We start from the raw sequence: 13,543 nt of genomic DNA, 5'->3' as shown, positions 1-13,543 counted from the left end.
TAAAGCTTAGGAGTTAGATTGATTGGATTCAATCCTAATGCTACTGCTTATTGTCCAATTTTGGGCAAGTGACTTTATTCTTCTAAGTCTTGGCTTCCTCTTCAGTAAGATGCAGCCAACAAAAGTAGCTATCTCATAAGGTCGGGGCTGTGAGCATTAAATGAGATAATGCTTATACATTTGCAAGCTACCTCAACATGACTTCTCAACTGCATGTGATTTCTGGATTGCCAGTGGCAATAAGTGAAGAGCAATGATTTTCGCCTACTTTCCCAGTTCAGAGATGAAGATGCAGAAAAAGTCTCTTTATCCCCTGCTTCAGCAAAAAGCAAAAAATGAAATTCCAAAATCATCCAAAATGATCAAAAAATCTCAACACTCAATCACAACTGAATAACTAATGAAGATATAAAGTAATTTTTGATGAGAGTATCTAATGAAGTGATGTCTGAACGTCTTTTTTTCTTAAAGCCTATTTCTTCATTTGAGCCTGAAGGAAAAAATATAGATTTGGCATAGCCTAAGCATGAATATTGTGTGAGGCCAGTTTGTGCACGATCAGTGGCTTCTACGCCACTCTATGAAGCACGAGTACACATACCTGGAAGATTCTAACTGCTCAGGTTAATCCTTGGCTCTGGATGCATCCAAAATGCTTGCTAGTGAGAATCACTACATCCTAGCCCAAAGAGGCATTCATTTTCATCTGGCTGGGGCTTCCAGTTAATTTAAGAGATACTAAACAATTTGAATATCTTAAAATTTATAATTAAATTCATTAATACTGAATATAAAAGTATCAATATACTGGGTCCTTCTAAGATAAGTGACTGTTTTTCCCACTTGCAAAAGGAGTTAATATTTAAGATGTTAAGAAGTTCCTTTTGGTAACAGAAAGACCTTGGTTTAAGGTCCAATTCCCCAAGACACTAGATCTCTCTCTGAGTCTCACCTGCTAATGGGATAAAACCACCTACTGAATAGAGTGGTTTTAAGAATAAAATGAGATAATGTATATGAAGTGCTCAGCATAGTATAATAAGAGCTCAATATATGATGGCTATAATCATTATGCCCACTATAGAAAACCAGAAAGAACAGAAAAGTATAAAGAAGAAAAAAGTCAGCAATTTCTTCTCTCTTAAGCAACTACTGTTAACTTTTGGCTGCTCATCTTTTTTCTCTATATAGTTTGTCTTTATATAATCTGGTATCATACCACACAAACTACATGCATCTTGTTTTGCTGTTTTCTTCCTTTGAGCCTATTAATGTAACCTAGACATTTTCCCACATTATTAACAACTAGCCATAATAGTTTCTTTATGGCTTCTAATAACACATATACATACATACATACATACATAATAAATAAATAAATAAAGTTTCTCCTAGTTATGAGGCGCCTGGGAATGACATAGTCCTGCCTCATCTTCCTGCCACTTTGACCTCCTGGCCTTGGGAATTCTCAAGTCTGTCACTGTCCTCACTTGAGGTCACTACAAAGAACCTCCTAAGTGTTTATAGGGTGCTGGGCATGTAGGTCCCCCCAAACCCAAAGGCAGAGCTTTATAGACCACAGTGTAAAGTAGTACCGAAAGCTTTATATTCCACAGCCATCTGCTTAACTGACTCTCAATTTTTTCTCCCACACAGTGCAACAGAAAGTGCTGAAAAAACAAAAACAAAATCCCTAGACCTGATCATCTCTCTTGAGCTGACCTCAAGCTCCTTCCTGAATACCTTCTCTAACCTAATATCTTTTCATTCAGAGAAAAGACAAGCTGTATTATTTGGCTTACATATTTTTTAAAACTTCCAGTACATCAAAATTCAGTTTGGTTCTAAACATTTGAATTGCCCCAACCGTACTGCCGATGTTGACCCATCCTTCATTCAACACTGATATTATCACTTGCTTTTTCAGTTTTTTCAGAGAACATACTTATCTAATTGTGAAGCTATTCACAGAATTAGTGAAAAATCAAATAAAAATTAAATGTAAAGATAAGTATAACATTTATTTTGGCAACTATCTGGGTCTTGGAGAACTTCGGAGCCACCTTTTTAAAAAATTTTTTTTTATTTTTTTGAGATAGAGTTTTGTTCTTTTTGCCTAGGCTGGAGTGCAATGGCGTGATCTCTGCTCATTACAACCTCTGTCTAGGCAGAGACCAAATTAAAATTAACTGGCACACAGAAGATTAGGGTCTCTGAGGGGTCTGAGATTCTGGCTATATCAGTGATGAGCTGTAAGACTCAAAGGAACACAAATTCTCTGAACCTTCTTCCCATCTCAAAAACAGGAATATTAATCTTCACTTAGTCACCCTTACAGATTTTTTTAAGACAGAGTCTCACTCTGTTGTCCAGGCTGGAGTGCAGTGGTGCAATCTTGGCTCACTGCACACTCCACCTCCCAAGTTCAAGTGATTCTCCTGCCTCAGCCTCCCACATCCAGCCAATGTTTTGTATTTTTAGTAGATATGGGGTTTCACCCATGTTGGCCAGGCTGGTCTCGAACTCCTGGCCTAAAGCAATCCACCGGCTTCGGGCTCCCAAAGTGCTGCGATTATAGGCATGAGCTCCCACACCCAGCCCAGGATTTTTATTTAGGACAAATTGAATAATGCATAGAAGAGTAATTTGTAGCTTATAAAAAGCTATACAAATGTAAGGGGGAGAGTATTTTGCTTTATTTTATTTTTGATACTGAGTCTCGCTCTGACACCCAGGCTGAAGTATAGTGGTGTGATCATAGCTCATTGTAACCTCAAACTCTTGGGCTCATGTGATCCTCCTGCCTCAGCCTCCCAAGTAGCTGGAACTATAGGCATATGCCAGCATGCCTGGCCATTGTTTTTCATTTTTTGTACAAACAGGGTCTCACTGTGTTGCCCAGGCTGGTCTCCAACTTCTGGTTTCAAGTGATCCCCTTTCCTTGACCTCCCAAAGTGCTGGGATTACAGGTGTGAGCCACTGTGTCTGGCCATATTTTGCTTTTAACTAAAAGGGAACGACGAGACTAGACAATCCCAAACACATACAAATTGCCTGTTGCTATTTTATCTGTACATTCAATAATTACCCTAAAATTCTTAAAAATAGATAATCTGAAAAACTTCATCCACCAGTTTTACTCCACACATGCATCATGCTAATTAAAGGATTGGCTATCTTCATGCTGTGTTAGAAGAAACTGAAGTGTTAGAGCAAAATAGACTAACATGCTATCTCAAGGAGCTTATACGAGCTGAAGAGGGACTGAGGAAAGTTAGAAATTAGAGGTAAGAAGGATTAGGATCACTGAGGTTATACGAATTTAAAAATAAAAAAGGTATAAACAGCTTAGAATTTAAAGAAATGTTAGGAGATGGATCTTCCCAAAGAGGGGCACCAGTATCCAAACCTCTATATCACCAATTTTGTGAAGCTATTACATGCAAGTCCTCCAGAGCCTGACATTTGATTACATTTAAAATTCATCTTTTGCTTCCCTTTTCCTTCCTCCCCCATACACAATGTGTTCTTGCTCCAACCTCCCACTTTTCCTCCTTTGATTTATTTCAATTTCAATCCCTTTTAAAAGTCTGGGTCCAGTTTCCTATTGGCCTCTTTAACCTCTCCTTGCCTGGCTCTGCTGGCACACACACCCGACCCTGACATCTCAGAAGCATTCCTCTTTAGAAAAATCATGTCTCTTTCTTGCAGAGGAGACTTGGAACATTATTCAAAACTTGATTACTTTTTTTAAATTTAAAGGATAAGATCTCTAAATTCCAAGCTGTTTCCCTAGGAGAGTAGAGGACGTGGGGGAAGAGAAGCAATGGTAGTTCCAAACCGGCTCAGACTTGGGTCATTGGTGGTGGCTCGATGGCATTCTCATTCCATCCGGGCAGGCTCCGCTGGCCAGAGGCATTCAGTCAAAGCAGGTAGGAGGAGGGAAACATAGGCAGACAAACTTGCAAAGACAAAGATGGAGAGAAAGAAAAAGGTAACATAAAGAAAGGGGTTGATGGGAGAGAAGGGATGTCAGAAACAAGGAGGGAAGATGGGGAAAATGGAGCAAGGAATAAAGGAAAGGAGAAAACAGAGCAAGTAACAGGGGGAGGACTGAAGAGAGAAATAGAAATAAACCAAGAACACAGAAATGTCTGGGGTCTTAACAGGAGTTGGGTCCAGACAGACCAAGTGGGATGGGCGGAGCAGGGAAAGAGGAGGGGAAGGGGCGGGGGTGACTGCCATGCCTAGCCTCGATCTATTTGTGTACTTCCTTACACTGTCATCGGTAGCTGCCTTATCAATTTTCACCTCTGGCAGGAGACGCCCGCCGATGTGGGAGCCGGGGCCGCCGATGAGGGACACCACACCATTGCAGTCCACGGTGCTGTTGCGCTTCACGCTGCGCCGCAGGCTGGGGAAGATGCGCGAGGAGCGGCTGCCCTGGCTGTAGCCACTATAGCCACTGTAGCTGCTGCGGCGCTCGCGAGCCCGAATGGGGATGAAGAGGGAGTCCCGGCGGCCCTCGCTCTCCTCCACGGTGCTGTGCTCGTCATCCGCGAACTCATTCTCTGAGCCCGGGTCTCTGAACCGCCCAGGGCCCCGGAAACTGAAGATGCTGCTCTTGCTGTTGTGGCGGGAGAGGAAGGGCGAGCCCGGGATGCTCAGCAGTGACTGCAGGGGCAGAAAGAGAAAGAGAGAGGGAGGGGGAAATGAGACGGGAGTGGACCTTTATCCCGAGCAAGGGTGGTTAGGTTCCCATCAGGCCCCATCCTCGCAGTCCTGTGATCAGAACACAAGTGTTTCCAGAAAGCACTTCTGCATGTTGACCGCTACAGTTCTTCACCAATTGTTACTCACCGGTGCTTGACCAGTTACCGATTCAAAACGTCTATCCACTGCTCCTTGAACGCATCCTAAGACGCTTTTATCCCATGTTGTATGCAACTTATCCAGGGGGAAGCACATGGTTGTGTACATTTCTTTTTACCATGGGCTGAGAGGAAGTGTCTTTAACTTAAGTTAGACTATGCCACACTGGGCAAAAAGACAGAATTTATTTATTATATATAAATATATATAACTATTTTATATATATTGTTTTTTGAGATGGAGTTTCGTTCTTGTCGCCCAGGCTGGAGTGCAATGGTGCTATATTGGCTCACTGCAACCTCCACCTCCCCAGTTCAAGCGATTCTCCTGCCTCAGTCACCCTAGCAGCTGAGATTACAGGCATTCACCACCATGCCCAGCTAATTTTTGTATTTTTAGTAGAGACAGGGTTTCACCATGTTGGCCAGGCTGGTCTCGAACTCCTGACCTCGGATGATCCATTTCTCTCACTGGGGAGAAACATGGCCAGGACAACACAGGACTCAGGTATTCATGGCCCCCTTGCTAACTGCCACAATCACCTTTAACACTGTCACTGTCCTAAAAATGGCACTCAAGACCCTCCCAGCTTTGACTCTAGTTTACTTATTCTACTTTATCTTTCACTGTTTTCTCATACACCCTACCATGCAGCCACCCTGCCTGCTGGTCTTTATTTCCTCCTTTCCAGTACATGCTCCATTTTCAGCTGGGGAAATCCTCTCAGTTCTCTGTGATCCAGCCCTTCTGCTTCTTCCTCTAACTTCCTTAATCTTTACATAGCACCAAACACCCTTTCAGAATATTTATGCTCTACTTTATTTTTTATCTTTTTCTTCAAGTCAAGATCTCACTCTGTTGCCTGGGCTGGAGTGCAATGGTGCAATCGCTCACTGCAGCCTCAACCTCCTGGGCTCAAGTGATCCTCTTACCTCAGCCTCCCGAGTAGCTGGAACTACAGGTGTGTGACACACCACACCTGGCTAATTTTTTTATTTTTTGTAGATACGGGGTTTCACCATGTTGCTCAGGCTGGTCTCAAATTCCTGGGCTAAAGCGATCCTCCTGCCTTGGCCTCCCAAAGTGCTGGGATTACAGGCGTGAGCCACTGCACCTGGCCTATGCTCTACTTTTTACAACAGTTCTTTACATACATGTTCTATCTCTCCTTTTTAATCAACTACAAACTCCTTAAGGGCACACTGACTGATTCATCCTTATATCTCCCAGCATGCTTTGTACATAGTAAATACAAAGTTTAACTTAATTAACATGCATTTAGATTACATACTACAGCTTGGCCACCCACTGTAGGGCTGTTCCACACCTGCACTGGGTCACTGCTTCACTTCTCACAGCAAGCTAAACTACACTGAACTCATAATTTTGCCTTAGGTCAATGCTGGGTGCTAACACTACTTGGTACATTAGGAAAGAGGTTTTACAAATCTTAAAATAAAATGCAATTTTATATAAAAATATATATATTTTATTTTAAAAAATTTTTTTAATTTAAAATTTTTTTTTAGATAGAGATTCGCTCTGTCACCCAGGCTGGAGTGCAGTGGTACAATCTTGGCTCACTGGAACCTCCGCCTCCCAGGTTTAAGCTATTCTCATGCCTCAGCCTCAAGTGATCTGGTCTCAAGTGATCTGCCTACCTCAGCCTCCCAAAGTGCCAGGATTACAGGCATGAGCCACTGTGCCTGGCTAAAATTTAATTTTATTTAACCAAATACCTATTGTGCGCTAAGTGATATGGAAACAGTGGTGAACGAGACACATGACATGGTCCCTACCCTCTTGAAACTTGCAGGTCAGGAGGAAGTATCATATACTACATGAGATCTAATACATCATACTATTCTTAACCTTAAGGATAGTGAGAAGGATGATAAGACAGTGATGAAGAACATGGCCAATTCAGTGAACTTATAAACACTTAAAAATCAGGATCCTAAGATAATATACAATACAAGGAAAAACTGTTCTATTGTTTTCTACACCTTGTTTCACTCTTGGCAAAAGAGTAGACTGCAATGAACAAATGTGAAAGGGGAAAAGGTGACTTGCCCCATTTCTCCTTGTACCCAGGATCCAACACTGATTTAGGCCATTTCCTAAGGAGCTACATCCTGAGGGCTGAAACCCCTTCGCCAGTCTCAACTTTCCTAGACTGGAGGGTTTCAGTGATGACTCAGGAACCGTGGCTCTATTAATTCCTGGGATCCTGTGTAGTTTATGAGATGAGCAGGCCTTACTTCCGGTTTTTAAAATCTTCCTGTCAACCAACCAGGAGTTTTTAGTCCTTTTCAGGCAGTCACAGTTAAACTAAAAATTCCAACTTAGGTTTAGATGTTTGCTTGGGAGAATGGGTCTGGGGTGTTCTGGATTTGAGGGTATAACTTTCACATTGCACAGAAAAATTGTCTCTAGGGATTTCAGGGGATACACGTAAATTGTCTGTCAAGATGAGGCTTGCAATGACTGGGATGTTCGGAATGTGATGAAGTAGTGATTTTACATGTTCTATTTCCATGCCATATTTCATTTTTTCTTTCTAGTATAACAGTGGTTCTTAAAGTGTGGCCTGGAGACGCCTGGAGGTCCCTCAGACCTTTTAAGGAAGGCTAATGAGGTCAAAATTCTTTCATAATACTGAGATGATATGTGCTTTTATCACTCATTTTCTCATAAGCACACAGTGACACTGTGAGCCTGACAGCTTCATAATTTTTAAATAGTTTTCCAGTAAGATTGGTGGTAATAATAATAGTTTTAAAATCTCATATGTATTTGGAAGATTTGCATAAACTCAAGAAATGAAAATTTCTCAAATGATCACTGCATGATGCTAGAAATCATTCATGGGTTAAAGACCTAGGCTGGGTGCAGTGGCTCACACCGTAATCCCAGCACTTTGGGAAGCTGAGGTGGGTGAATCACCTGAGGTCAGGAGTTTGAGACCAGCCTTACCAACATGGTAAAACTCCGTCTCTACTAAAAATACAAACATTAGCTGGGCATGGTGGTACACGCCTGTAATCCCAACTACTCAGGAAACTGAGGCAGGAGAATCGCTTGAACCTGGAAGGTGGAGGTTGCAGTGAACCGAGACTTCGCCACTGCCCTCCAACCTGGGCAACAGAGAGAGACTCTGTCTCAAAAAAAAAAAAAAAAAAAAAAAATCTATGGTGCAAAATGGAGTAAGGGATTTTACTATAACAGAGTATAAAGTTAACTGATACAGTTACCGATTCCACGTTACAACTAATTGTTAAAAAATGGTCACTGTTGAGTTTTGGAACAGCATCAAGGAGGAACATTCACGATTTTTTTTTCCAACTACATATCTGTATGAAACTTGCTTTTCTTCAAATACTTAAAGAAAAAAAAAAAAAACAACTGCAACACACTGAACACATGCATAAGCAGGTAGGATATTTCAACTGTTTTCCATTACCTATAGATTAAAGAGGTTTGCAGATATATAATGCAAAAAAAGGGGTTTTTTGGAAAAGAGTTCATTTTTCTTAAATATATATAATTTGTATTAATCATGTAATGGATTTATCATTACTATATATATTTTTATTTGTAAATATTTTTAAATTTTTAAAATTATAATTTCTAATATGAGAAATTCAAAGCACATTTTAAAAAAGGTTTTTAGGTCCTCAAAATTTTTTGAGGAGATAAAGGGGTCCTAAGACCAGAAAGCTTGAAAACTGCTGCAACAGGGCAATTAAAATACTTTGCAAAAATAGGCTCAACTTAATATTTATAAACTTCCCTGAGCCTTAAAAATATAGAGAAATAGGTGAAATATAGAGAAATGGGTGAGCAGGAGATATCTCAAGAACTCAGAAGCTATGGAAATAAAAGAAACTGATACATACCTGAACTATGTTGTGAGAAAACTGAAGCCACATTCATTATTAAGCTAATAGAAGAGATGATCATGCACATCCCCCCAAAAAAATTAGTTTTTTGATAATGTAGGGAATTAAACATCTTATTGAAGGGAATGAGATATGGTGTTTGGAGGTTTAAAGAAAATACTGAGAGTTTAGAATAGTTTTTAAGAAGAATGGGAGAGGGAGTTCCCCTAAGCAGATTCATTCTATTTACTAATTAAGTCCCAACTCCTTAGCCTGGAATTCATAGCATTCCCCAGAGCCTTAGTATGGACACAACCTATGTGTTCATTCTCCAGTCTCTGTGCCCCATCAATCACCCTATACCTAAACCAGAATGAGCTACTAGATATTTCTCATATATGATGTTTGTTTTCTACCCTCTGTGCTTTGCTCTAGAAACACCCTCTCTAAAATGTCCTGTTGGCCAGCACAGTGACTCACACCTACACTTTGAGAGGCCAAAGTGAAAGAATCATTTGATGATCATGCACAAGCTCTGGAGTTGGATGAACCTGGTTCAAATCTTGACTTGAACACTTACTAGTTATATAACTAGTTATGTAAGTTAATCTTTCTAGGCCTCGATGTCCTCAGTCACTCTTCCTGAGAAACTGCAGGAAAGTCCTACTAGTCCTTGGAGCATCTAAGCAAGTCTTGGCAGTCGGCCTTGGCCTCTAGGAATTTCCTTTTTTTTTTTTTTTTTTTTTGAATGGGGAAATTAGACAAAGTGAATATTTTCATGCAAAACAAGACATCTCAAAAGCCTGGTTTCATTTTTTGAGGTAAGGAGCAATCAGTACACCTTTGTACTAAAGCCTATAGAATAATCAGAGACCATTCAATAGCAAAGCGTTAACAGCACTAAGGTATTCACAGCTCAGTGAGTCTCTCAAGACAAGGGTAAGATTACAACAAAGCTGCAGTCATACTTTCCCCAAAAGAGGTTGAACTAGAAGAAAGGTGAGGTAAAGGTGAGATAGAGATGGCTTCAGGCTATAAAGAAGTCTCAGAAAGGGTTAAAGCAAATTTCTAAAAGTTTTGTATTCATTTGTCTAACAATATCTAGGATGTGCTAAGAATCAGACCTTGACTTTAAGACTTTATTTGAGAAGGGGATATGAACATAAATAAATATACACACAGAGTATATGTAGAATGCTTTCTATATGTAGAGTAAAAAGCAACAAATGAAGAGGCACACGTAAAACATAATGGAAAGATGAAATGATTTCCAACTAGCAAACAAGGGAGTCAGGGAAGGTTTCTTAAGAGGAAGACACCAAGAATAATTATGATGTAGAAATTCAGAGAAAGAAAAATAGGGCATTTAATTTTAATTTTTGTCTTTTCTGAGACAGGGTCTTGTTCTGTTGCCCAGGCTGGAGTGTAGTGGTAAAATCACAGCTCACTATAGCTTCAACCTCCCATGCTCAAGTGATCTTCCCGCCTCAGCCTCCTGAGTAGCTGGGACTACAGGCATGTACCACCATGCCTGGCTAATTTTTTGAGATGGAGTCTCAGCTATTCTAAGCTGTTAGTATTTTCTTTAAACCTCCAAACGCAATATCTCATTCCCTTCAATAAAATGTTTAATTCCCTACATTATCAAAAAACTTTTCTTTTTTTGAGATAGTCTTGCTGTCACCCAGGCTAGAGTGCAATGGTGCAATTTTGGCTCACTGCAACCTCAGCCGCGCAGGTTCAAGCGATTCTCCTGCCTCAGCCTCCCAAGTAGCTGGGATTACAGGCACCCGCTACCGCACCCAGATAATTGTTGGATTTTTAGTAAAGATGCGGTTTCACCACCCTGGCCAGGCTGGTCTCGAACTCCTGACCTTGTGGTCTACCCGCCTCGGCCTCCCAAAGTGCTGAGGTTGTAGGTGTGAGCCACCGTGTCCGGCCTAATTTATTTTTGTAGAGACAGAGGTCTCACTATGTGGCCCAGGCTGGTCTCAAACTCCTTGATTTTTAATTCCCGACATCACCAAAAAGACTAAGCTGTCACGGGTTATCTTCCTCAACTTTGTACTCCTTTTCTACAACTTATCCGCCTCATCCTTCCCTATTTTCTTAAGGTTTCAGGGAATAAGAGTCCCTATTCTGTTAAAGACTACATCTATTTCCATATCTTCCAAGATTGTGCTCTACTTCTATCTATTCTATTTCATTTTCTAACCCTGCTTCTCCCTTTTCTGTTTTTCTTTTTCCCCACAGATTATAACATGCTTGTTTCCACCCACACTTTTTCATGAAGTTGGAATGAGAAGTCTATACTCTCTGTCTCCACTCTCCACTCAACATGGCATCCTTCCTCACTCTGGATTAAAACATGTCTTTAAAGTCCTCAATGACTTTATATTGCCAAATCCAATGGACACTTTCAATTCTGATCTCACCAAGCATCTCTGTTAAATATCAATCCATTGATCACTGCCCTGCCTTCTCCAACACTGCTACTCTCCTGACTCCACTGAACTCTTGGCCCTCTCAGCTCCTCTTACATTGCTCATCTGTTTTCATTCCTGAACTCCATCTCCTATGCTGGTGAACAGCAATGGTCATGTCTTTGGCTCACTATTCTTCCAACAGATACATTCTCTTTGCGTAATCTCAAGTCTCATGGTTTCAATCACCACCTCTCAGTTCAGGACCCCTTCCCTGAGCTATCATTTGCCTATCCTTGTCTAAAAAAAAAAATCTCTACTTGGTTATCCAACAAATAATTCAAACTCTGGATGTCTAAACTGGAATATGCTTCCCTTCTAAGCCTGTATTGTCATTCTTTTTTTCTTATTGCTCCCTCAGCAACACACACATAAACTACCTAATTCCTGTGTATCCTTTAAGCCTCAGTTCAGAAATTTACCTTTCTCAGAAAATCTTTACTGAATCTCCATGTTGGGATAGACCTATGCTTTTCTAACACCCTCAGCATATCTCAATTATGGAATAATACTGCTGATGCTATTACATAAGTAATTTTTTAGCGTATTCGGCTGCCTCACTGTACCGTCAACTCTCTAGGGTAGAGGTGACATTTTAATCACCTTTTAAGCCCTAGGACATAGCACAATCCTTGATATGTGGTAGGTACTCCATAAATGCTTACTACATGAATGATGAGAACTACATTTTAGGACGTGATCTGTTGACAGTATATAAAACACAAAGGAGAAGAAGTAAGACTAGAGAAAACAAAACTGAACAAATGCAGTGAACAAAATAATACAATCACAAAGCCAAAACTCAGATAAGGGTAAGGAATGGAAAGAAGGGGATGGACATGAGGGATTTTGCTCATCCCCTGAAATGAACAAGACTGGCAAAAGACTGAAATGGGAAGTGAGAGATGCAAGTGGGAAAATGAATCATCTCTGAGAAAAAAGAAAAGCCACTGACTATACTGCCATAAACAGTAACTATATTCTATACCTACCAACTTTCCAGCATTTCTTTAAAATGGGAAATTAAATGGCCTAAGAATTGGATTTTGGTGGTGTTCGCTAAAATCCAAAAATACCTATTTATGTGAGGACATCTGTAGTAATAGAGTGCTCAACAATTACCTAAATCCTCTCTTCTCTTTTTTTCTTAGTTTCCTTATTTATCAAAGTTGGGAACAACTGGAGGCTTTCAATCTACCATAGGCTAACTTATCAGTGTGACACGATATATCCAGAATAATTAGTAAGTAGAACTTGTCATGCTCAAATAAGATGTCCTAAAATGTTTCATTTTACCTTAATAAAAAATAAATTTTTGAAAAAGGTATAGGCAAAAAGAAGAGTTTACCTGATTCATGATGGAAAATTTCCTCCCTATTCTGTTGTCTGGCAGCCGAAAGGCCTTCCTTCTCATGCCATCTTCTGACTCTGACTTAAACACCTTCTCAGGATCCCCTTTCTCTTCTCCTTCAGAGAGCTCCTTTTGCTTCCTCTTCTTTCTCCTGTTACGTCTTTCCTTTGCACTCTTTGAACTGAGTTTAGAAAGCTCAGAAGAGCTCCGAGGGGAGCCGCCTCCTTCTTCACCTTCTTCCTCTATGGCATCTTCTGAGACAGTTCCTGCTGAAGTGGCCATCGCAGCAGCCTAGGAAAGAAGCCACAGCAACACAACAGACCAGGGCAATTAACTCAAGCCACCCAGAGCCAACCAGTTAGTACAGAACATTTCCCTTCCTATGGGAAAGAAAGGAAAAAAGGAAGAGGGAAAGCCAGACTGTTAGAGAGTTTCTGTATATTCTAGCACACAGCCCTAAGTGAACAGAGCAGAACCCAGTGGTGAGAACTCTGGGAGTTATTCTCTTGAGCATTTCAGACAAGAACTTGGCTGCTGGCCTGCTACCAGAGGATCCCTTCTGAGCAAGTCTGGAAATGAATGCTAAGAAACATTCATTTATTATTATGAATGTTTAACTATTATGGGTCCTAACAATGAACAAATACATGTATATTTAGATAAGGATTAGAAAGTTAAGTGTTAAGGTGATAAGACCACAAATGTTTTTCAAATCTTACTTTATAATATTTTGCCTGTATCTTCTTTTTAATTAGAAATAATACTTTTGGCCAGGCGCGGTGGCTCACGCCTGTAATCCCAGCACTTTCGGAGGCCGAGGCGGGTGGATCACGAGGTCAACAGATCGAGACCATCCTGGTCAACACGGTGAAACCCCGTCTCTACTAAAACTACAAAAAAATTTTTTTTTGAGACGGAGTTTCGCTCTTGTTACCCAGGCTGGAGTGCAATGGCGC

The 13,543-nt window shown here is 40.6% G+C and overlaps 1 protein-coding gene across 2 annotated transcripts in view; it reads right to left on the bottom strand.

Moving 5' to 3' along the window:
- Nucleotides 1-12,907, bottom strand: part of SCN8A (sodium voltage-gated channel alpha subunit 8) — a 96,349-nt gene extending 83,442 nt beyond the window's left edge. For both annotated transcript variants that reach the window (XM_017545694.2, XM_037744723.1), the window contains exons 1-2: nucleotides 12,585-12,907; nucleotides 4,312-4,674 (exon numbers count right to left, since the gene is read on the bottom strand). In XM_017545694.2, coding sequence (XP_017401183.2) covers nucleotides 4,312-4,674; nucleotides 12,585-12,869 — 648 coding nt within the window. In that variant the 5' untranslated portion in view covers nucleotides 12,870-12,907. The remainder of the gene's footprint in view (nucleotides 1-4,311; nucleotides 4,675-12,584) is intronic.
- Nucleotides 12,908-13,543: the final 636 nt, after the last annotated feature.

The sequence above is a fragment of the Cebus imitator genome, unplaced genomic scaffold, assembly GCF_001604975.1.
Source record: "Cebus imitator isolate Cc_AM_T3 unplaced genomic scaffold, Cebus_imitator-1.0 Scaffold181, whole genome shotgun sequence".
In the NCBI taxonomy this organism is placed as follows: domain Eukaryota; kingdom Metazoa; phylum Chordata; class Mammalia; order Primates; family Cebidae; genus Cebus; species Cebus imitator.
This window is presented reverse-complemented; position numbering and strand designations above follow the sequence as displayed.